The sequence below is a fragment of the Protopterus annectens genome, chromosome 13.part0 (assembly GCF_019279795.1).
Source record: "Protopterus annectens isolate FY-2018-M chromosome 13.part0, PAN1.0, whole genome shotgun sequence".
NCBI classification, from domain to species: Eukaryota; Metazoa; Chordata; order Ceratodontiformes; family Protopteridae; genus Protopterus; species Protopterus annectens.
The window spans coordinates 1,185,863,526-1,185,890,787 of NC_056747.1; the positions used below are offsets into that span (position 1 = coordinate 1,185,863,526).

General features: G+C 35.8%; 1 protein-coding gene across 1 annotated transcript in view; it reads right to left on the bottom strand.

Annotated features, from left to right (window-relative positions):
• Nucleotides 1-4,371: 4,371 nt before the first annotated feature.
• LOC122788032 (speckle-type POZ protein-like) overlaps nt 4,372-27,262 on the bottom strand; it is a 123,764-nt gene continuing 100,873 nt past the window's right edge. Inside the window, exon 8 of the mRNA XM_044054953.1 lies at nt 4,372-4,682. Coding sequence (XP_043910888.1) covers nt 4,538-4,682 — 145 coding nt within the window. The 3' untranslated portion in view covers nt 4,372-4,537. The remainder of the gene's footprint in view (nt 4,683-27,262) is intronic.

Consider the following 27,262-nt stretch of genomic DNA (forward strand, 5'->3'; position numbering starts at 1 on the left):
TGTGATAACTGCACTGACTCCATCTTGTGTTGTTTGTCTTTTTATGCAAAATATACTTAGATTTAAGCAGGATTTTAATAAAATAGTAGTAAACTACTTCATTATGAAAGCCCCTTTCCCTCACCAACTCAGGAAAATGTGTATTCCTCATAAACTAAGTCATCCAATAGTTCCCTTGTGTATTCTTGAATGACTAAAAATTCTTCTGGTGATGGATTATTCATTGCTAGTATAGCAAGGATCTGAAATATTCTTCCTTGTAGCATCAGATCAATACCCATCCTTACTAAATTTAAAATTAGCATAAAAAACATGGTTCACTGGAAATGGGTCCTGCTGTTGCTGTGATGTAAAACAACCTGCCTTCTCATTCTTACCCTTTTCAGAAAGCAGTCTATAAGATGTAGTAAACTTACTGTGGAAGTTTTGCATCTTGAAGTTGTTCAGTATGTTAGCATCCTATATCCGTAGAGTTAATTTAGGACTTTTGACTTGGTATACTGAGCTGGACAGTTCCACGTCATTTATGTGTAGTTCTAGATTTCTCATAGATATATTCTGCTGTTGCAACTGTTGTAATGTTTTGCCTTCAATGATATTCATAATCTTCTATAAACTGCATTTATATTTTTAATGTTATACATTTGGATTGACAAAAATTCTGTGCAACTGTTTATATTAAACTTGTCTTTTTAGTTCCATATTTGCAATATTTTTATGTATCACATCTTGTACTATGAAACTAACTTGCCTTTAATTTATCTACAAACTGTCTACAATTTCTCTAAATATTAAATGATTGTCATATAATTTTTATTGATTCTTAACCAATATTTTATATTATGTCTAATTTGTGATAATTATTTAATCTGCAGATCTTTTTATTTTATTTTTGAAGATTATAAAATTATTCTTCTTAAAATGTTTTGTAATAATTTGGAGCTCACCTCCCCAGGCCTCTGCTGGAAATGCACATCTACCCAGTCAGACTTTCCCGGTAATCAAATGTCAATAAATAAATAAAACTGGAAATGTTTTCTGTGGGTCTTGCAGACATCATATTCTCACCAAAAAACTTGAATACATAAATGAAATATAAACTTCTGAATCTGAGAACTTTCACATAATTTCTGCACACTTCCTAGCTCCATCATCATTTTGACTTACATTTCTGAGTCAGTAATTCTAAAATAATTTTCCATTCCCCAACAATTGTGCCTTTTCTGTGTGTTTCTGAACAGTGGGATCCATTTCTATGACTGTGTACTTATCTCTGCCACCATAATTTAACAATTTGGATAAGAAACCCTTCTCCCCAGTCCAGAAGAGAGAAATGGAGCTTTGTAGATCTATATATCAACATGCCATGAAATATTTTACTACTGTAAACATTTCACAAAGAAATGTTGGGCAGTTAGGTTCAGCAATACAAAAGGAAGATAACATTAATGCAGCCCACAAATAAAGGACACACAAGTACTGCAATACAAAAGGTCTGTGGTTTATATATCAAAAATACTGTAAATGTGTTGCTTTCATTACGTAAAGAGATAATGCTCCAACTATGGCTCAGATGACACAGAATTTGTCTGCTGACCCAACAAGAGATGATGCGAATGAGTGGCCAATGCCAGCTAAACCTGTGCTTTTAAAAGGAAGGCTGTCTGGCCCACTGAAATGCCAGTGCCTACTGCTTAACAAGCAGTGTATCGTCTGTGGACATGTACTTGAGTTTACCAAGCTGCACTTGCTCTGTAGCCTTCATATGGCATGTGCAAAGCCCCTGTAGGCCTTTTTTTTGTCTGTGAGTATGCACATCAGCTGCTGGAGGAGGAGCTATTACTAATAATAAAAAGAAAAGAAAAGTGATGACCTTTTATGGCTACCTCTTACGCACAGGGAACTGGCTAGTAATGCAAAAAAGAAATATTTTTTGTGAATGTTCTTTACTTTTGAGAAGCAACTGATGCACCAGCATTGCAGAGTTTCTAGCTTTTAAGTCTTTTGCATGGTAACTGCTGAGGTAATCAGAATTAGAAAAAGTCATACACCAACTCAAACACAGGACCTCTGTGTATTCCACACAAATAAAACACCTACCTTTTTCAGCTAAAATAAATTAACACAAAATGTGAGTTCATGTGTCCTGTCCTTTCGTGCATTTTTTATTTTTGACAATCTGGCTAATGCCTGTAAATCCATTTCCTACAGTCAATTCTTTTAGGTCTAAAAATGACCGTATTTTTGTTGGGACTCATGAAACTATGAGCCACATAAGAGGCACTGAAGCATGGAGATGTGTTCCGAATGAATACTATTGACTGATATTTTCCAAAGATCATCAATCCCACTCAAATGCAACTTTTTTGTGTGTGTTATGCACGAGTGATATCAGAGAGATACTCCCCCAGATAAAAATGCTCATAGTAAAATAAACACAGGCAGATTTGTGGCTTTTTTATTTAGAAGGAAAATACAGATTTATTTACAAATGTTACTGGGATTCAGCAATAATTTCCAGATCTTCTTTTCATACCATTGTTAGCCCAAGGGAGATCAATGAGTGGTGATTGTTCAGATTAAGACACACCATTTAGCACTGAGTGGGATTATATCTCCTACAGTCTTGCAGGAGAACATCATAAATATTGGGACCTGCCCAAAATTAACCTTTATTTGAACATGGTCAGTAGTCATCAGTACTTAAAGGATTTGCTTTAACACCTTACTGACATTGAAATGAATCGCTCTGTAAAATGGAAATAAATACAAAGCTGTAACAGTTACTGACATTCAGTTTCACAGAAATATGTGCTACATTTCAGATATCTGTAGTATGTCACATCTACTAATATTCTTTAATGGAGGTAATGATACTGGCTCACATTGTCACCTACTTTGCTGTGACAGAATGTGATAGTTACAGTTTTGTGATGATTTCTTACTGTGACTACAGGTAATACAAAAGTATCATCTTAAACCTGATTACCTGTCACCATGTATGCTGAGGAATGCATTAATGTTGTTACTGTGACTGCTTACAGGCATATAATTTCTACAGTCACTGAATATCCTCTGACCTCAGTGCAATGTTTGAAGTGTGGGAGTGCAATTTGCCTGTGATTCAAGAGCAAACCAGCATTGTGGCATTTTGTATCAACGTTGGACTTCCAAGAAGAAAATATGCTTTGAACAATGTTGTATTCCTCTGACCAAACTAATCTAGCGCATGGTCCTTTGGGCTTGCAGGACACTAATCACAATGACAGCTACTTTACTGTCCCTATTCTGTAACAGAAATAACGTTTCATATTGACAGGGCAATCACTGCCATATCAATCCCAAGACTTATACAGTGATGGGACAATCATCTGGAATCAATTCATGAGGGCAAATGCACACGTGTGGATAGAAGATGGTGCAAGACCCTGTTCATTTAGGTGAACCTGGATGAGTAATGCAAGTAGATGAAAGTCTACTTGTTCATGTGAAGTACAACAAGGTCAGGAACACTGGCATTACTGACAGATGGAACTTTGTTATTTATAAATGCAGCAAAAAAACAGGGATGCCTCACTTTTGCAGCCCAGTAAGATGCAACCATTCTGTTGCTTATCACCAAGGAACAAGTTTTACTGGACACCCCTATAATCACAGATGAACTACTGCTTACCATTCATACCTTCCCCCTAATTTTGTAGCCAATTTATATTTCTGTCTGACTGTCCTGTTGGTAGACATTCATACCTTTTTGTATTAGTAAAACTGTTCTATTTTTTCAGCCACACAATGTCATTTCTTGATTATTGCCTCATCACTGTATATGTCTTTGGACTGATATGTCTGTGGTTGTCCCGTCAATCTGAAGTCATTTCTGAGGAATGTTGAAAGTTTGTTCTTTTTTTTGTTTGTTTGTTTATTTATTAGGCAAGACTAATTTGGCATCCAAAAATTGTGACCACTTTCCCTTTTATGTCATTTCTGTTAGAAATGTATTTTGAATTGAAATCTGTTGTTAATGCACATTTCTTATGGTCGAGGTTAAGGAGGAAGTAGCCCCCCTTAAATCGTAGCTATGTATTGCAGTGTGTTGTTCCACCAATAATGCATATAGCTATGCATACATACTTAGATACTAATGTAATATATTACTGTATGCTACCATTATATATATAACTATATATCTATATATAAAAAAAAAGATATAGTGGGAGGAAACAAATTTGGGAATCCTGGTATGGATGTCATACCAAAGCTGTAGTTTGTTACTGCATAGTTTGGTGTATCTTAACCTGAACAATAATCCAATGGTTAATTTAGCAAAATTGTATTTGTTGTGTATATATATCTTCAGTCTGTCCACCCTTCTCCCTTCATAAACTTAATCACTGATATTAAAAATTATTTCACAGAGCACATTCTCTGCCCTGTTCAACCCCACATTAAGCTGGATGTGTTAGTCTCTGAAATGCCCGTTTAACATTGGTACTGCTGTCGTATAAAACGTATTATTCTAGGACTAAGCTGGAGACAAAGTCTAGGATTTTTTCATCTTCTTAAGAGGTGGTCCCAAGAAAGGAGACACTGTCAATGTCAGTGAGCAATATGCTTGTACCACCAAGTGAGGGCAGGAGATCATCAAATATTTCCATCCAGTGGTTTCTATAACATCAGCTGCATGGCTAGAATTGTGAAAAAATAAAAAAAAATGTGTATTAACAAACTGGAACTTTTTGGCTGTTTAAATAATGCAGACATTTTTGATAAGGCAGTACAACTTTTTTTCCTTCTACAACTTCCAAGAAGTGAGCAAAAACACACATAAATACACGAAAACATACTCGGAGGCTTTAAATAAAAATCTGCAAAAGCAACAGAGACCTCCAAAGCAAACATCCAAGCAACCTCCACCCCCCAACACAAACCATGAAACACATACTTCACAAAACCAGTGTGCCACCCAATCACAGCCCTTAAGGCAAAATAACATACCCAACACACTAGTAATAGGTGACTCTATAGTCAGGCACACTGACATCCCACTCACTAGGCTGAACAAGGAGAAGGTTACTCTTAGCTGCCTGTTGGGTGCCAGGATCTGCCACATAACACAAGCACTCAGGTCACTCCAGAACAAGTACAAGTACGACTCTGTCATTGTCCATGTTGGTGTGAATGACCTGAGCCGTACCTCCCTGGACTACATGAAAAGAGACATGGAAGAACTCTCTGATCACGTAGCCCAGGCTGGTATGACCCTGACCCTGAGTAGCTTCCTGCCCTCACCAAGAATGATACCACAGTATAAAGAAAAAATTATCAATTTAAACAATTGGCTAAGTTTCTGGTGTCATTCAAAGGGGATCCAGTGTCTGTCCGCCTGAGATGACATGCTCGAAAAGCCACACTGCTTCGCTAGAGACGGCTTGCACCTGTCACCCTTAGGCTTTCAAATACTGGCCAAGGCTCTTGCCACCCCCATACTGCCTTTTTTAGGCAAGGCTCAAAAGACAAACCCACCACCGTAAATAGCACAAGTAACAAAAACCTGAGGGTAATGCTACTCAATGCCAGAAGTCTAAACCTCAAAATGCACTCACTCGAGGCACTCCTCAGTATGGAGAAAATCTATATATGTGCAGTAACAGAAACCTGGTTTAAGGCTCCAGAGAGCACCCCAGCACTACCAGGCTACAACTCATACCATACATTTCGGCCACAGAACCCGGATTGAAATACAAAAGGTGGGGGCGTATCCATATTCATCAAGGATACCCACACCTCCAGGTTAGTGGCACAGCACGATGCTTCAGAGATCATCCACATGCGACTAACAATGGGCAAAACTGCAATTCAAATTGTAGCTTGCTACAGATCACCCACCATGTCCCAGGACCCCCATTCTGCATTTCTGGAAACACTGGGAAACATAAAGGTCCTACCAAACACCCTTATATTTCGTGATTTCAATTACCCAAACATTAAGTGGAAGAACTACTCAAGTACTAACTTCCTTGCCTAACATTTCCTAGAATTTATAAACTCAAACCCCCTGGATCAACTGGTCAACACTCCCACCAGAGGTGACAACATATTGGACCTGGTCATCATCAACATGGGCGACCGGTGCTCCACACCAGAGGTCAACCCCTCGCTGGTTAGATCTGACCATTAAAAATCACTCTGGATATCCACATTCCGCCCCCACCCCCGGTCAAGGAAGCAACTGTGAAAAACTTTTCAAAAGCAAACTTCACGTTACTTAAGACCGAAGTGGAAAGTTTCAAAGCCCCCATGCTAAAGGATAATACTGTCCAAGCTGCAAAATCCTTTACTAATGCATTCTACGGGCACCTACAAGAATGCATGGATTGTGCTATCCCAAGCAAAACCAACACTCACTCCTCCAAGAAAAGGAAACCAGTCTGGTGGACCCCTGCCATAAACAAGCTGTACAACAGAAGGAGGAAACTAGTACAGAAAAGAGTAAAATCCCAAGAAGGGAAGACATCCCTGATCAGTATCAGCAAGAAACTACGGTCCCTCATAAAATCATCCAAGGCTAGCTTTGAAAAAAAAAAATGCCAAGGACTCCAAAGATAACCACAAGGCATTCTTTAGCTATGTCAAGAATCTAAGTGGAAAGGCTCAGATCTGCTCAGTGTTAGTGCAGAACTGCACAAAATACACTGAACTGACTGATATTGCCAACATCCTGGCAGACAGGTTCAGTGCAAACTTCACCCCCCCCACCCCCAAAAGGGCCTATAACCATACCAGAAGAATGTATAGCCCCTGAAATCACATACACTCAGGTTAAAACAGCCCTCTCCAAAGCCAAAAGCACAGCATCAATGGGACCGGACGGTGTCCCAAGCTTCGTCCTACACGAGCTCAAAGATGAACTAATCCCTCACCTAAACACACTGTTCAAACTCAGCCTCTCCACAGGCTATGTACCCATAAAGCGGCACACAGCAATGGTTATTCCACTCCACAAAGGTGGAGCCACAACAGACCCTGAGAGCTATCACCCTATAAGCCTAACTAGCTTGGTCTGCAAGACTATGGAGTGCATCATCATGGAACTCATTAACAGAGACATTGGGAACCTCCAAACACTGGACCCTACCCAGTTCAACTTTGTTAAGGGCAGATCATGCCTCCTAAACCTGGTGGACTTCTTTCAGACAGTTACCAAGGCTATAGACGAGGGAATGTGGTACACACAGCCTACCTAGACCTCGCAAAGGCCTTCAACACCATTCCCCATTCTGGTATTATAGACAAGTTCACCAGCCTGAACATAAACCCCTTTGTCACAAGATGGGTTGCCAACTGGCTCATGGACAGAACCCACATGGTGAGAGTTGTGGGAGCTAGGTCTGACTCTAAATCAGTTGCTAGTGGCATTCCCCAGGACTCAGTCCTAGGACCTCTCCTGTTTGGCATATACTTTTCAGAGGTACAGGCAAGCACAGGAGGACTATGGCTGACCAAGTTCACAGATGACTGCAAACTAGGGGCTATAATTGGTTTTCCGGCTGACACAGACATCCTCCAAAAGGGTCTCACTGAGATGGATACCTGGTGACAAAAGCATGGCCTCAAGCTAAGTGCCAAAAAGTGCATAGTCATCCCCTTTGGAAAAAACAAAGTACCCACAAACTACCAAACGGAAGACATAATAAGGGATCTGGGGACCCAAATAGATAGTAATCTCTCCTTTGATAATCACATTGCCAAAGTGGTTAGAAAATCCTTCTATGTGGCCCACGTAATCACAAAAGGGTTCACATCCAGATCAAAAGAGGTCATTGTGCCCCTCTACTCATCACTCATCAGACCCATCATAGAGTACAATGTCCCATTTGGGATGTACCTTACAAGACACCTGCAAAAGCTGGAAAGACCACAGAAGTACCTCATCAAGAGGATCACTGGCCTCAAATAGATGCCCTATGCAGCTCGATTGAAGAAACTCCAGCTGTACTCAGTTGCATACCGCCTACTCAGAGGTGATCTGTGCCTGACATACAAGGCCATGTCCAACCCAGAATTGATGGACATGCTCCACCTAAAGAAAACCATATCCCCTTGAGCCACATGCTCTAGGGATCTAAACCTCACCACAACAATAAATAGGACGTACTGCAGGGATAGATTCCTGCCCCAGTGACTTCCCTTGCTTTGGAACAAGATTCCAGTCTACATTAGGCAGAGCTCCTCACTAACACTCTTCAAGAAAAACCTTGACAAGTGGATGAGAAACAGAAAGTCTACCCCAGGGATCACTTCAGTGGCTCTGCTGGACAGAGGCACAGGGAACTAATCTAAGGGGGCGGCAAAAGCCAACACATTCTGGCTAGGCTTATAAATGCCTTCAGGCAGATAGCCTAGTACCTACCTATGAACCTATATATGTATGTCTGTGCAGGGGGGTTGAATGTATGCATGTCAGTCATGCTAATTGTGAATCCTGGTCTCACCTGCCACCTATAAATAGTAAGTCGAGATTTAGACCACACACTAAGAAAAAAGACACCATTTCAAATAACCATCAGCAATATCAACAACAGATTTGTACTCACAATAAATAAGACTTATTGACATGATAAATCTATCCCAAAGAATTCTCTATGTCAGGAACAACCTACCACATTTTGTAAAACAAAGTACATCCCCCACTATCTTCAAAAATAACTTAGACAAATGGAAGGGAAACTGCAAATTTACTATGGGGTGGTTTATGGTTCTAGCTGCTTGGCTTCAGCCCTCCCCAAAATTGTCAGAAAAAAACATATTTTATATGTTTTATTTAAAAAATAGCTGTCTTGTTTCAATGTCTCTGAACTCCATGCATGTCACTGTTTATGTGTAGAATTCATGTTTTGGTTCAAACAAAAATTACTTACCTGTTAGACCTACTCAAAATAGAAAATAAGATAACTGTGGCTTATTAAAGTTCTTACTATTGTGAGAGGGGCAGAACAGCACTTCAGAGGATATTGGTAGGGCAGCTGAATGAAGCAAAGAAGATTGGTTCAGGCTGCTTCAGGTTACCAGTGCTTGAGGCAGCCTGAATGAAACTGAATGTAGTACATGGATTTGCAGAGGTAGAAGCAGCTAGAAAAGTTTTTTTTTCACTAATTAATTTTTTTTTGTTAAATATCTGGTCTCCTTCCCATTCTTCTCTTGAAAGATATTGCTGCCATCCAGCCTGTAGTACAGTATGTATTTTTTTAATTGTTCTTATAATATTTTGTGTGTGTGTGTGTGTGTGTGTGTGTGTGTGTGTGTGTGTGTGTGTGTGTGTGTGTAAGACAGAACAGAGAGATGCAATGGTTGCCCTGTGTGCATCTGACAGCAACAAGCTGAAATATATTATGGTGACTATATATTTCTTCATTTGATTACAATCGTATATCTGATGTGTATACGGTCAAGTGGCTGTAACTGATGGGTGTGCATGTGTGTGCAGTCAGTTGCAACTGGTTGTAATGTATCAGTTGATAGCAATGAGCTAAACTACATTACTGTTGGCATTTATGTATTCATTTGTTTGATTGTAAACAGTCATACGTATTGATTAGGGGGTTGCAATAGATTGAGTGCTTCTGACAGCAGCGAGCTTGAATACATTACTGTATCTGAGGTGTACACACACAGTCATGATGGCAATTGTTGAGTACACCTTGTATGTTTGTCTGTAAGGTGTTTGAAATAAAATAAAATAAATTAGTGTGCCAAATTATTATTATTTATTACAATCTGATACCTGAGGTATATACAGTTAACAAATAAATATAATTGCTTGGTAGAAGGTCTATTTATAGATACAAAATTAGCTTAACTGACCCTGTTATCATTTGCTTAAGTTAAGTTGGGCAGTCATTATTATGGCTTTACAGGTCTAAAACATGTTTGCGTGAAGTAAGTTAGAATATTTTACTGTGGCTGCAATTTGCATTAAAGAAAGTGGTAATTTTTTATCAAAATTATACCTCTGAGGTATACTTTGGTTATAGAGCTGGCTGTGGATGAAAGTAATTGACACTGCTGTAGTTTGCTGACTACCTTCCTATTATACTGGCTTTGCAGACCTAGCATGCATTTGTGTGAAGCCTGTTAGAATACTTTGCTGTGGACATTTTTTTTTTACAGAGACACCTGAGGTATGCATAATCAATAAAGTGGCTGTAATTAATGGGAAGGCAGTCTGTCTTTGAAAGCAAATGACTGTGTGTATGGGATGTTGTAGTACATCTAAAAGTAGCAACTTGGCCATAATGTCTTCACTTTTCATTACAGTCAAACATCAGCACTTTATAGAATAACTGGCTACCTGTGGGTGGTCTGAGCAGGATGTTGTTAATAGTAACAAGTCACTGGCACAGTGGTGCAGTGATTAGCATTGCCATCTAATAGCATTTGGATCTCTGGTTGAGTTATTAGCTGTGATTCCTTCTGAGTGGAGTCTGCATATCTTCTCTGTGTATGTGTGGGTTTTATCCAGGTACTCTGGTTTCTTCCCATAGACTCATGTCTGCATAAGGGAACTTTGACAGTAGTACTATTGATGCAAAACCTATAAAAGACATCATTAAAAATAACTGGGAAATTTTGGATATGGGAGAGATGGATATGGAAAGATTAGGGTCCCAACCTATTGTAATTTTTAGACATGATTGTAATATTAAAAACTATTTGGAAAACTCAAGGGATGTCCAACCATTAATGTGAAAACAGGAATGAAGTTTTTAAATGTGGGACATTTTTGAAGGGGTATCCATTAGTGTTAAGGAGTATGGTAAAATAAAATGCCCCAGGAAATGTAATTGTGGGATTACAAAAGTAGTCTATATTGTCCAGTATAGGACTTGTGCCTAATTCTACATTGGCAAAACCAAAAGGAGGCTGAAAGAAAGGATATATGAGCATTTGAGAGATGTTAAAAAGCATGATTCATGAAATGCATTATGGAAACATATGCAAAGAAAATCATGGCCACATTTTTTTTGTCATTGACTTAGTAGACCAGGACCCAAGGGGGGAACCATGGAACTTAAAACCTGAATGGAAGGAGGTAGAGTGACAAATTAAAACCCATGCCATGGGACCCTATGGTTAAATGAAACCATATCCCTTTCCTGCCATTTCAAAATGAAGGCTTTGAATTCAAGAATGTATTTATTTATTAATTACAGTTATTTTTTAGCAATTAACTGGTAACTGAATGTTTTAAGTTATGACGACAATTTTAAACGTGATATAAAATGTAAATATATTATTGTTTTTAATTTATTAAGGGTCAGATTTTTTATGTATATAATATGCATGGATACAGAAGAATACACTATACCTTTAAGATGAATTACCTGACCATCAAGGAGGAATTAAGGTGGGTGTTTGTGAGGATATTTAACTCCATGGCAGTTTTAGACAATTTACTCTGATGAAGTCCTGGGATATTGACGGGACAAAAGCACTTAGTGTTTTTCATATATATTTTTTATGGTGGTATATTTATTCATTAAAGTAGTGTGGACTATTTGCATTACTGGGCCTATTCATTCAGTGGATTAACCCTGCCAGATCCCATGGTTCAAACACTTTCTGGTGGTTAGTGGCATAGGCTTCATTCGTTGCTGGTTTATTGTTCAGATCTTGCTTTTTTCTGTTTTTTTTTTTTTTTTTTTTTTTTCTGATTACAGTCATTCCTCTGTTTTTCTTTCTCTGTCTATATATCTTCTTTATCACTTATTTTATAAACCAACATCCAATTTAGCATGCATTTCCAACATCCTTATTACTGCATAGCATCCAAATCAGACTTTTCAGTATTGTCTACAAATTCAGATATAATTTTATATTAGCACACGTCACCAGTCTATATTATGTTCCTGCTTTGATCAGGACATCAACTCTTTCACCCATCAACCTAAGCAATAAGGGACCTGTTAACATTTCTTTTATCTCACATCCAATATGTCTACCATGTCTAATCAAGGCACAGTAAGCATGAATGTATAGACCGTGTACAGCTCAGATCTTCCATGTTCTACTTTTATTCATAATCAGTTGTCATATATGACAAGCCCTTCAGGACTAAGCCAACCATTACTTTCATTTAAACATATATTCATGCACAGATCTCCAGAATAATTACCATAAATTAATATTTCCCCCACTGTTCTTCATTAAACATACCAATATCAAGCTTTTTCTCCCACATTTGGACACATCTAAGGCAAGTCAGTATACTCATCTCTTGATAACGACAAAAGTTTTGCTGTTTAGCTTACTTATACTTAGACTGCGTTAATTGAAAGTCACCTAAGCAGACTCATTATTGCACATAATGATAACTGACAAGTCCACTATGATTTTACTGTGTGTGTGTGTGTGTGTGTGTGTGTGTGTGTGTGTGTGTGTGTGTGTGTGTATGTATGTGTGTTTTCGTGATTATATGTATACTGAGTTTCAATGAATTGCTGTTAATTACTTCCGTATCAATTAATCCCATCTAAATATTATCATGTTCTACCTCACTGTCATCACTGTCATAAGTGCATAATTCTGTAATTAATCCTTAACTTTTTCCTGCAATATATTTTTAAAAAAGCCACATTAGCAGATCTAGGAATTATACATAAATGGTTTCACATATTTTTAGGACATTCTATACAATTCCAGTCAAATATCATTTCAATATACAAAATCTTTATAACACAAGAAAGAACTTCCATTTAAATTATGTAACATAAATTGTTCTTGCTGTTATGTTATTTCCAAATGGTTAATATTTTATCACATTATATACTACAGATTTAATCTACAAATTGATTAGTTATATTAGCAGTCTAATACAATTTCAGTTTAAACCTATAATATTTACATTTGCTTAATACTTCAATTGTTTTGTGATTTCTACAAATGATCAATAGTTCCAATTAAAAGCCCTTTGAATATGTGCATCTTCATGGGAGGGAGAAAATATATTTATATTACATAAATTCTACTTTTCTTGAAGTTTTATCAGTTTTATATAGTTAATACTTTACTATATTGCACATTACTTATTCAGTTTATAAAACTGCTCCAACATATGATTAATACTATACCATTTTGATTTGTCTGTATTAATTAAATATGGCTAATACTTCATATTTTGCACTTAATAAACATGCTCAATAGTTATCATCCCCCAGTGCCTATTACAAGTTACTATTAAACTAATAAAAAGATAGAAAAATATTCTTACAAAAAGGTATAATGTTTTGTTCGATTCATAGAATTACCCAGTCATATGGTAAATATTTCAGTATTGTTAAAATCAAGCCTGGCGTTATCATTTGGTTATTGAAGAATTCTGTGCTGCCTTCTGTTGGTTCCTTCTTGTTATTTACATTTGCATGCAAGCGCACCACAGTATATTAACTCTTAGTATGACCAAGCTACTTTTAAATACTGGATTGTACTAAGTACAATAAATACATGGAGGCAAACTGCTTCAGTAAACTGCTTTAGTTAGTACAACATTTCTGTTACATTTGACTTTTGGTTCTACAAACATGCAACACATATGCTGTCAGCTCTCTATAGCAAATTCCCAAAGTCTGTTTAAACATAGTTACATTTATACCCGAATCTGGTATTTTTCCAGTGTCTGATGTAAAACAGTTATTTCTTCGTATAACAGCTTTTCTTTGTTCCCTTGTCCTTGGTTCTTTGTAGTTTGATGATCCATGGAAACTCAGTCCTGCATTATCTGAAATGTGGTGTTCCAGCACTATCTGAAACTTGATGTTACATCCCTTTTCTTTGCAGATGTCCTTCCAGCTGCCATCTGCGCAGTTATTTTTACAGACTTTGTTTCTCAATAACATACTCCTTCACATGGATGCCAAAATCTTAACTATGCTATGCCAGCACATTTACTACTACTTATTTTTCAGCATTTTACACTATTTCTAAATTAACCCTTTATATTTCATATTATTCTTGCAGCTTTTATTCAAGCTATTAATCATGCTAGCAGTAGTTTGAAAATATAGTATATACTCTATAGAACAGAGTATTCTTTCAGTTCCCCATTTTTTGATTTGTTTGAGGAATGGACTAAACTTTACTTAAAGAAAAGACTGCATTTGTTTCATCAGCATCGCTATTTACAGCATTTACCACTTTGCTCATATTTACAATCATAACTTGTTGAGTTACTGCAACTCTTTGTAACCTGCAGCATATAAACTCTTGTAAGCTGTTATTATTATTATGACTTTTAAAACTATTACCACAGGATGTATTAACCAATTTAGCAATTTGGTCCCAAATGATGACCATTCTTTAAATATGTCCCACCAATTATGGGCAGTGTCAGCTTCTGTTTTTGTCTTTTACTATTAACACTGGGTTATTTGAAACCACACATACAAACTGTGTTGCCACTTTAACAAACATTTTGAATCTCTTTTTTTTAAATCTGCATTTGGTATTTTTAAAACTTGGAAATGTAATATTGAAGTGCAGTATTGTCTTTTGGTAGTGTTGCCCTGTCATGGTACAAGTGGATGGTATTTTTACCATTCGATCTGTAGGAAGTACTGGTTTATTACCCAGAATGGTAAGTGTTCCAACCCATGGTCCTTTTCCTTGTATTACTGTGTTGTTTATACCAATAAACAGAGTATTAGTAGAAAATATACCTGTTTTTTCCCCTGTCAAATTTATTATTATTTTTGCGTTATTGTCTACACACTTGTCTTTCCTTGTCAGAACTGTTACATTTTTAGGGGGTAATGTACAGCATCTAATAGAGATAGAGCTGTTTACTGAAATGTTTATGTCAGGCTTTGATTGTTTCTCTACTTTTATGTATTCCTGACCTTGTTTAGCTAACCATGCTGTTATATTTGTGTTAAATGTTATTTTTTTTAAACGTACATGCTGTATGCTTTTTACAGCTGAAATTGTCTTGTGTTCTCTTTTGTGTAGCATTTTTTTATTAAGTTTTATTCTTGAAATATTGTAATTCCCTCTGTTTTGATGTTCAGAATGATGCAAATGAAATGCAGATGTCTGTGTTAAATGATGCGTGCCTTGTCTCTGCATTTTTATCTATATCTTGAAGCATGTTCCAGACACTGAATATTCAGCTTGTCTCAAGCTGTACCAGAATATATGTATGCTACCAAACAGAAATACATGTATTTAATTAACTATATTATTTCTACATATATTATAACAGACGTGTATATGCATTTAACTAGCAAATAGATGTGCACATGCATTTATAAATTTTTAAACATTTCTGTCACTGTATACATTCCCTCTGTTTTATTTTAAATTTAAAACTGTTTATAGTTAAGTTATATTGCTATTAACTGGAAACACATTTGGGAAACAAAACCTTTAGATTTCCTTTTAATACAGCAAGTTAACACAGTTTATTATTGTCAACACAATGATGACAACCATTACTATTAGAACTGGATGAATCTGAATATGACTCTATACAGTGATGTCCTATACAGTAATTTATTAACAATGCTTGAGGATTTTACTGCAAAGGCATTGCAGTCTTGTTTTTTGAAAAAAAAAACGCATATGTCACAAATGTCAAGCTTTGACTTGTTACTCTATTTACATAGATAAACCATTTACTATATACTGTACAGAATATACTTGCTTGTACAGATTGTTTTTGTATTTGTATATACATGGCTGTAATGTACACAGTCCAATTTTTAAACCTAGCATTAAACTGAAGCCTGCTAATTACATACCTTTTGCAGTACTGTTTACACAGTTAGTGTAAAATTGAAAGCATGCCCTTTCCCCTGTAGTATACATAATTTTATTGCAGTATTGTTTGTTTTATGCTGTGAGAATTGAATGTATGATTGCCCTTTTGGCTGTTATGTAGACTGTGACACTTTGCTTTTACACATTTGCTTATTTATTTTGCTGTTGCCTATACTGTCAAAGTTGTAATAGGAATTGCTTTTACCAATTTTGAAAAGACGTTTACTGTTACTAGTAATTTGTACCCTCCCTTTTTGTAAAGGGACCTGCATAATTTAACTGCATACTATAGCCCATGTACTGACTGTACTTGTAGTATTTACTTGCAGATTATTAATGACATATATGCACAATTGTGGCATCTTATTACAATTACTAAACAGGATTAGACTTTTGGGCTTTTTGCTTAATGCTGTATGAGAATACTTAACAATAATGTTTTAGAAAAAAGTAAGCCATTTGGCCTGACAACCAGTCTTGTTTCCTTGACCTTATAAACTTTAGTACCAGTAACATTTTATGTTATGCAATATTTTTCGTAACTACCCATTCCAGCCTGGAAAGATTTGAGGTCACATTACTTTTTTTCTTTCTGCGCATTTCAGACGCTTAACTCCTTTAGCACTTACTCGTACCTTCAGTCATTCATTAAAATATTCTTGCAACTTGATATAAACATTCATAATTTGCCTAAATATGCATAATAATGCTTTTGAAGACTGTTTTTGTTGGAGTATATGCTGTTTTATGCTATTATACAATTACAAAATATTGTAAGAAACAAAAGAGATATTGACTTAACTAACACATGCTTAAAACAGATATATTTACATGATTTACATTTGCTGTGGTCTGCCTTTTGCTGCACTTTAGATGAAAAAAAAACGCATGCATGTCAGTCTTGTGACGTCATGTCTTTCTGCATTTAACTACTCTCATTTGATTTCTATGCACTAAAACTGTTTTGTTAGATGAAATGGTTTTAAAATTACTATTTGAGTGCCTTGCTTTAACTGAATGAAAGCTTGTGCTGTGTACACTTAACCATTTTTAAAAGTAGAATAGTACGTCGTAAAGTATTTATCAGCGCAGTTAACTGCTGTTGCTTTAACTGTTTACTAACCAGATTATATTTGTTAGTATTGTGTTCTGCTGACTTTAAGGCTTTTATGCACTTCTGAAAAAGTGTTTGCATATGTTGTCTGAACTTTTTGAACTCAGTCTGACTGTGTCTTAGAAGTTTATTAAATAATTTTGTCAGTTTACTATGAACTTAATCTCTGTTCTTATCTATTTTGTAATGTGCAGTGGGTTTATGCCACTTTTGTCTAGCAAGATGTACAGAAGATGTTGTAAATAACTGACTTGACTGATATTGTAACTCTGAAATTAACATTTTACATATGGTGACAGGACATAAATGTTTACTGTCATAGAAATGATGTAGCTGTTTAAGATAGCAGTCAAACATAATGCATTTACATAAAGCATTGACATCAACATTTCCCAATAAGGTACTGCATGTACTATTGTTTTGTTTATACCAATCTTTAAAACCTAGCCATACATGTACTGGACTATTATTACTGTCTAGCTGAAAGGTAGTTTTACATTTAATACTTTTCTGTTTAATAGCATCCATGCTGTAGAGTGAGAAACCAAGAAAAATATTACCAGTTTCTGTATGGAAGGTGAGCAAGTCTTCTGTTGAGAAAGCATGGAAAGTCCCTTGTTGATTCTCCCAAAAGGTGGCCAAACACAGCTGGCAGATTCAGCTGTGCAGATGTACAGGACCTGTGGAACTTGCAGAGATGCACTGTCCTGCTACTGGATACTGTGCATAAGAAGGAGGCAAACGTTTGTACTGGAACTGAATGTACTAACTGAATAAAATGAAAAAGTAGCTGTAGTTGTGACAAGGAGAAACCATGCGGTCCGTCAACTGTGGCTCACCATTGAAGAATTCTGTGCTGCCTTCTGTTGGTTCCTTCTTGTTATTTACATTTGCATGCAAGCGCACCACAGTATATTAACTCTTAGTATGACCAAGCTACTTTTAAATACTGGATTGTACTAAGTACAATAAATACACAGAGGCAAACTGCTTCAGTAAACTGCTTTAGTTAGTACGACATTTCTGTTACATTTGACTTTTGGTTCTACAAACAAGCAACACATATGCTGTCAGCTCTCTATAGCAAATTCCCAAAATCTGTTTAAGCATATTTACATTTATACTAGAAGATGTGGTATTTTTCCAGAGTCTGATGTAAAACAGTTATTTCTTCGTATAGCAGCTTTTCTTTGTTCCCTTGTCCTTGGTTCTTTGTAGTTTGATGATCCATGGAAACTCAGTCTTGCATTATCTGAAATGTGGTGTTCCAGCACTATCTGAAACTTGATGTTACATCCCTTTTCTTTACAGATGTCCTTCCAGCTGCCATCTGCACAGTTATTTTTACAGACTTTGTTTCTCAATAACATACCCCACATGGATGCCAAAATCTTAACTATGCTATGCCAGTACATTTACTACTTCTTATTTGTTCAGCATTTTACACTATTTCTAAATTAACCCTTTATATTTCATATTATTCTTGCAGCTTTTATTCAAGCTAATAATCATGCTAGCAGTAGTTTGAAAAGACAGTATATACTATATAGAACAGAGTATTCTTTCAGTTATTACTTCTCCATATTTATAATATCAAAATGAGCTCAATAAATATCTCTTCAGAGCATATTTAATACAAGACAGTGCTCAAAGGTATTACTATTAGCACTGCTTCTATCTGTGGAACAGAAAATAACCCCCAGGCATCTAGGACAAGTTTATTCTTTCTCAGTTATATTATAGGTGAATATCTTGGCAAACAATGTATTTTAAATAACTTTATTATATAGTCTGCAAAATTCAAGTAGAACTCTTATGTCTCTCAAGCCATCTTGTTCAGGGATTGTACATATAAAGCTTTATCTTTTATCACCCAAATCCGTATTCATCTTCTATTTGCTTTCGGGATTTTCTGAAAACAAAACACCACCTGTTCAGAACACGTTGAGAGTAGTTAAATGTCAATGTGTACTTTAACTTTCTTTTCTTACATTCCTTTATTGCTTCCACAAGTCACAGATGACATCTCAGGGTTCCCTCAGAATATTCATTGTTCAACATATGCAGGACACAGAGCCACTGATAACCTTTTACCAGGTTGTTGCAATTGCCGCATTTTAGAAAGTCAGTCATTATAGACCTAGGTTGTCTATATTTAACGCCAGCAGACATTTCACCATTACATTACCCAACAAATAGTTTGCAAAAATTTGTCTATTCTGCCATCTTAGTTTTTCACAGTCCATAAAATCTGTTCCATCTCCATTTTTCAAAACTCCATGCAATATCAGATTTCTCCTCCATACATCATCCCCTACACCAGAATGAATTTCTTTCACTGTCTCTGCTGTCTTATTCCACATTTCAATGAAATTAAAATAGGTGGCATTTAACAGGTGCTATGTTTTATTTATTTATTTATTTTTAGGCTCTTTACATCCTCCACTCCAGCCTCTTCCAAAATATTTCAGATATTTCACAAACATTTCAATCAAATTCCATAATTCAGTTTGTACCTCTTCTGAATTATTTGTCACTGCTGAAGCATTTAGCTGTGTCAGTTTTCTTTGACTTCTGTTCAATGGTTATGAAGCGGCATGGCTCAGTTTAGCTGTAGACTTGACTTCTTCCATCACATTTGGATAAATAGCACCTTCCCTGGCATGGCTCAGATTTAGCTAGACACTCACATACTTCCATCGCCAATTGATAAGTGAGACCTTCACTCATCACTGCAAAGAAAACTGCATTGTGTAGAATGCTGTAACTTAGCATTGTAAGTTTATGGAGCTATACAAAGAGGTAACCAGCTTCATCAAGTACCACCAAATTTGCCATAAGTTTTAATAAATGTTTAAAATGTATCCATATTCTTAAGTAATTTATACGAGTGAATCACAACTATTAAATAAAAGCCCCATGACTGCTGACCATCAAGTGTCCCTCAAATGACTAGAGGCTATTCATTCATCTATAGTGGGTATCCCCAATTAAGGGGTGAGAACCTTCCAGAAATGCAATCATTCAGACAGCCATGAAGATGATTTCTGCCCTTGCCAGCATCCTAGCAATGAGGGCATTTTTTGTGGCCCTAACATCAGTCTCTAGTGGCTGATGCAAACACCTATGCAGGAGTCTCCTCTGTGTGTTCATCCTCATAGTTTGCAGTCACCAGGCCCTCATCTTCCTGGTTCACACTTGGTGGTGTCATGCAAGCCTCCACTTGTAAGGAAGCAAAAGGTTGACTAAGAATTCTCCAAATCAGCATCTTAATTCCCCAGGACAGGTGAGCCAGCATATAAGCCACCAGTTCCTACCCTCTACTCCATGGATCTTCCAGCATCCAAAAGCCAATATTCAGACCACGATAATCTGGGTTGTAGGCAGAAATATATCCTTCTGCGTCAAGGAGCCAAGCTAAATAAAATATACTTGAAGTGGATCCAGCTTAGGCGTATCTTATCTCTTAAGTAACAGGAATATTCTGCTGATACAAGCCCACTACAGCTGCCTTGCTCTGAACTACTTCTCCTTCTCATTCTATCATTGGTGCACTCCCAGCCCTGCCAAGGTGGTATCAACAATACTAAATGTAAAATGGGGCAGTGGGAGCACATTCAGAGTAACTAATAGTCAGCTGGAGGGCATACAAAGGCTGTGGACAAAAATAAAACAATGGCACTACTAGGAGCTGTCTGATAGTCCTGTATGTCAATCAATCACTATGAAGAGAGGGATAATGATGTATCATTCCCTGATCCCCTGACTGAACCTCTTGTGGAGGAAGGACCCAGTAATTCCAATATATGGCACTTTATGATGACATCAGGTAACCACAAGGTGATGTGATGATGGATGTCCAGATTGTGACTAAGTAAGAGAACAGACCTCCAAAGGGTAGTCTTGCAGAGTAGGCAGGATCATAAGTGTAGTACTGGCAAATTTATTTTCCTTGGAAACATAGCTGCTTGAGCTGGGGAAGACCAGTAGTCCAAAATGACAGTGTGTGGCTGCTAGTGAACAGATTCGGTGTAGTTTTATTAATTGCTGCTTTTGTTTTCCAGGTAAGTCCTGCTCTTATTCATATTGAGACTTCTAATTGTCATTTTGTGCATTCACTTCTACTGCAGCAGATAATGAATATTAAACTGTATTTTGACATTACATGTCTGTTGCTGTAGTAGCTGTTACTGTATCTGTAGTCTTGGCTGTCAGAGAATGAGACTTATGAGCATACTTTGTGGTGTTTTCTCATAAATTGTTTTTTGTGGTGAGAATGTGGGATCTATTCAAATATATTTCATGGCACTGTTTTTTTTTAATATGTACACTTGGAGCCATTGTTTATAGTTTGTATAAATGACCAACAATGTATTTGTCTTTGGTTGATCTGGTTTGTAATGTTAAGGATATGGGGCATTGACTATGCTTTCTGTACTGATCAGAATCATTTATTTAATTTGTTTTATTACACTGTACTGCTCTTCCCTTAAAAACTAAGAAATTTGTCCATGGTGAGACCATATCAAGTTGATCTAATTCTCTCCAGAAAAGAATATAACTTTAACCTACTTTAGCTGTTCATGCATTTCTGTTTTAGTGGGAAGACTTTTGTTTGACTGAAAAAAATAAATATATATATATATATATATATATATCTGCAAAATCAACAAAGGTAAGATTCAGGTCAGTGTAGCAAAAGAATGTGGCACTGGCATTGGTAAAATAAATATCAGGAAACTGAAGAACAAAAGTGGTGGTTCAGAGGAGGGGATGCTCACAATAGAAGGAACCATTGTCTGTCCCATTTGCTCCTTATGGGGATGTTCCTCACATACCTGTAGCTACAAAATAAAAAAGGGCCTTCCCCATAGCTATTTTTATTATATCATGTTTAGGGCAGCTCTTCTGGTTAAGTGTAATCTTACCTGGGCCAGTGGAGAGGTAGACATATCCTATCCTCATTAATTCCAAGAACTGGAACACTTTGTAATGACTTAAGGACTCCAAGATGCATGAGCAGTAGGATGAGATGAATTCTTGAACTTTGACTAAACAAATCCAATTTGCAGCATGAATAATTAGTCCTAGTGCTAGATTGCTTTGAAGGTTCTGATTTAAGTCGAGGTACAATGTGTGAAATATTGGCTGATGTCCTTACATGGGAATAGTTAATGTAATGCCACACTAATAGTTACCTTACAAACCCATTTTGTAAGTTTAGGTTACCACAGAAGAAGAAGTAAATCCAGAAAACGACTCAGCCAGTAAATCCAAAGATTTATTTTTCGTAGTAACAAACTTGACTTCTCTCTAGCTCCTCGACAAATGCCTTTAACAGAGTATAACAATGCCAGTTCCTCACTTCATTTATATATTAAAACAACATTAATAAAGCAATTAAGAACAACTCATTACTCTGAAGAAAATAAGAAACTAGCCATTGAAAATACAATCAAATTCATTCCTTTCAAGAAGCTGTTATATACACAAATTATGGTAAATAACAATTTATATTATACCTTATCTAAATTAAATAAATTCAATCCTAATTTTTCGCCTATATGTCCCCATTGTCCGGATCAAACAGCTGATATTTTACATGTCATGTAGAACTGTACTAAGATACACAACTTATGGTGTTCCTTGAGAGTAAGATTAGAGAAGATGGGATATGAAAAATCAACCCTTACTTGGGAGACAGCTATATTGTACATTAATATCAATCAACTCCCAAAAATATTAAAACATGTCTTTATTACGATGTGTGCCCTTATTAAATTCTTTATTACAAAGAATTGGAATGTCATGTCACCAATTACATGGGAAAATTTTAGCAATCTTGCTATCAAATATATCTCATCTCACAAATTAATTTATTCAAAAACAAAAAACAAACGCTGTTACCAAAAATATTGGGGTTACTTGCTAGATATAATTCTTGACAAATAAAATTTGCCTACAAATTGTCATGAAAAGCTAACCTTTAAATAAGAAATGAATGTAATATAACCAGTCTTTCTTGCATCTTCTCTCTTCTCTTAGTATATGTGTAACTAGATATTTACCCTAAACATACAAATAAATGGTTAAATTTCTATTTTTACTTTATATATAGACTATCCCCATTTTAACTATCCCTTATGAGACCAAATGAACATAAGAATTCTCATACTTTACTTGATGATGTAGTGACTTCTTGTGTATATATTGTATATATATATATATATATATATATATATATATATATATATATATATATTTATAATTTTCTCGGAACGAGATTGTTGTCTGTTTTCTTTAGATAGGTATTTGTATTGTTTATTTGTGTTTTTGAGTTACTGTATTATTGTTATTTGAAAAAAGAAAATTGAAATAAAGAGATTTTGGAAAAAAAAAAGAACTCATTACAAGAGCCATTTCCAATTAAGCTCTCTGTTTAACCCATTAGGATGCAGGGTGTCAAATTTTAAAATAAAAAGTGCTTCTTTCCATTGCAATTTACTTTTTAAACACATACCTCTTTCACAATGCACTTTTTCCAAAATAGTACCTTCTAATTTACTCCCATTACTGTTGTGGTACATTTTAAAATGTAATCCTAATGGGCTTTCCACTTTTTCATTTCTAATATTTCTTAAATGTTCTAAAAATCTAACACGGAAACTTTGTTTAGATTCCCCTATATAAAATAAGTTACATTCACATTTAAGTACATAAATAATTCCTTCCATCACATAGCCATAACTATCATTCAAATCAAACTTCTGTCCATTTATTTTATCAAAAGAACACACTGTATGACTACATATACTACAATGTCCACAAGCTCTAAAACCTAAATTTGATATATGTTTATTCAGCCTTATTGCAGGAAAATTAAACTGGGCATGCACCAACATATCTTTAATGCTTTTCCCCCGTTTATATGACACCATAGGTCTTTGAGGTAATAATTCTCCCAAAAAGGGATCCTGTATTAAATAATTCCAATGGGACATCATTATTTTAACCAACTTTTCCGTATAAACACCATAAGTGGTTACAAAAAATATTTCATCCACTGTTTTATTATTTTTATTCCTATCTGGTCTGCCTTTATAGTCCACCAGTTTTTTAACTTGACTTCCTAGCATAAGGCTATTTTTAGCTTGCTCTACACACACTGCACTATAACCTCTCTGTATAAATTTATTGCAAATTTGTTCAATTTCTTTCTCTTTTTCTTTATATCACTGGTTAATCTTGAAATACGCAACAATTCATTATAAGGAAGTACAGATATTAAATGTGAAGGATGACAACTGGTTCCATATATGAAATTATTTACCCCCTCAAACTTATAATGAACAGAAGTCACCACTTTGTTTCCTTCTGTCTCTAGATTCACATCTAAGAATGTCACTCTTTCACCACACTGTGCACCATCAAAATTAATTCCAAAATTATTATGATCTAACTCATGAATGAAATTATTTACACTGGACCTACCACCTTCACATAGAAAAAATAAATCATCTATGTAACGGTAGTATTCTACCACATAATTTCTAAAAAATTAATTCTATAAAGGAATTGTACTTCAAAATGTCCCATAAATAGATTTGCGTACATTGGAGCAAACACTGCTCCCACTGCTGTTCCCTTTATTTGTTGGTACAAAGTGCTATTAAATTCAAAGAAATTATTTTTGAGACAAAACTGTACTTAGTCCATTACATAATAAGTTATCTCCCAAATGAAACCTAAGAGCCTCAATACCTAATTCATGTGAGATGTTAATATATAAATTTTTAACATCTATCACTATCCAATATCTATTTTCATTCCATTTAATTTTTCTCACCTTTTCCAAAAAATCAAAAGTGTCTCTAATATAAGAAGACAGCTTTACAACTTTAGGTAACAGTTGTTCATGCAACACACTTCCAATGTTATGCAGGAAATAGTTACATGCAGAAACTATGGGGCGACCTGGGGGATTACACTTATTTTTATGTAACTTGGGAAGACAGTAACATTTAGCCATTGAGCATTTATCTGTGGAAAATGTCTTCTCTATATCATTCTTAGTAAAATATCCCAACCTGTGTCCCCTATATATTAATTCATTATAGGCTGATAAAGCTTCTTCATATTCCTTCCACAGTGCAACTCTATATACTTCATCATTATTCAGATTATCCATGCACATTTTATAATACTGTTCAACAGTCATCACAACTAATTTATTACCTTTATTTGAAAGTTTAAAAATAATATAATTTCTATTTCTCATAGCTTTCAGCGCCTCCCATTCATTTTTTGTTAAATTATATGAAATATTATTCTTTTGCTTAAAAATATTTTGTATAGAATAATTTACTACACTAGAAACATATTTAACTGTTTCATTAATAAAAGGAGGTATATAGTTGCTTCTACTACTAATTTTATCAGTCGGCAGTAGACAACAAGCATTCTCAGTCTCATAACTTTCAAAAGAAGAATCACATGAAAAAAATTCCATAGATGCTGTTTCATTCAAAGAATTATTCACTTCAAAAGAATTCATTACTTCTGTACTGTTATCATACTTTGAAATGAAACATAATAAGTGTAACTTCCTCACTAATTTAAAGACATCTATTTTAAAAGAATACATTTTAGATATAACAGTTGGAACAAATTTAATACCACAGTTTAATACTGCTAATTCAGTGTCAGAAAAATGATGACCAGTTAGATTAAAGACATAATGTTTATCAAAACTACTATTGGTATTTACAGTCTTTAAAAAGTTAGTGGGCGGCCACGGTGGTGCAGCGGGTAGCATTGCCACCTCACAGCAAGAGGTTCTCCAGTTCGATTCTCGGCTGGGGTTCCTTCTGTGCGGAGTCTGCATGTCCACCCTGTGGTCGTGTGGGTTTCCTCCGGGTGCTCCGGTTTCCTCCCACATGCCAAAGACATGCAGTAGGTGGATGGGACACTCTAAATTGGCCCTAGGTGTGAGTGTGTGTGTGTGTGTGTGTGTGTGTGTGTGTGTGTGTGTGTGTGTGTGTGTGTGTGTGTGTGTGTGTGTGCGCGCATGTGCGCACCTTCTGTGGAAGGTTGGGCACCAGGCTGGCAAATCAACACTGTAAAACTCCACTGCCAATCATGAGCGGACAGATAATCCGCTGTGGCGACCCCTAAACGGAAAAAGCCGAAAGAAGAAGAAGACAGTCTTTAAAAAGTTAGTACCATCTTTTTCTTTTTCCCTGTTGGTTCTGTGGTTGTTGTCTTCCCCACGTTGTATCTGTTTGTCCCCTCTTCCGACCTCTTCCACTTGTATTGGATCTATTATGGAAGTGTTCTTGCATATAATCACTCCTTTGGGCCAAGGGAAGTGAAGGAAAGTCTGCATTCTCAGAGAGCTTAATTGGAAATGGCTCTTGTAATGAGTTGTTTTTAATTGCTTTATTAATGTTGTTTTAATATATAAATGAAGTGAGGAATTGGTATTGTTATACTCTATTAAAGGCATTTGTCAAGGCGCTAGAAAGAAGTCAAGTTTGTTACTACGTTCTCCATTTTGTAAGATTGTTTGTGTGGCCACTAGCAACAGATTTCACTTTTAATGACACAACTATGAAAATAATTTCCTATTTATTTTCTCCTGTTAATCCTTTCTTCATTTTTTTCTCATTTTTTCATATCTACTTTCTGTTTTTATTGTTTTATTTTTTTTTGGGGGGGTTTGCCCTCTTTTTTTCCAGCTTCTGCATTACTACCTTCAGCCTTTATAGGGCCTTTCTTACATTACATCATTTTCACTAGTTTATTATTTTTTTTAATATAGGCTTCTGTGCATTATCTGCCAATATTTAATTGTTGTTTCATTAAACTTGGCACACTCCTTTCAGTCTTTCTACATTGTGGTTCTAGACAGTAGAAACATTTTATCTGAGAATCTTTTAGGGCAGTTTTGGAACATTTAGTTTAAGCCCTTAGTTAGAAATGGCATATGGTAAATATAAGCGCATCTTGCCTGTCTTCCAATAGTTACATAAGTAAGCAATTAAAATTACTTACAATACCTACAAGAACATAAATTATAAAATAAATGTATTCTTAGCTGTCCTCAGGACACTGAAACAATAAATTGCAACTGATGAATTTCAGAGAAAAGAGAAACACCCTCATCTGTGAGATATGCTAAGAGAAAAGCTGTTTATTATCAGACAAATGAGAGTACAGGAAAGCCCTTACACAGTGCTATCAACTGGAAAAGCCCCCTTAAGGTAAGATCTGCTTAAAGAAAAACAGTTTGAAATGATCAGATATCAAACCCTATAAAACAGTACATATTCCTATACCCCA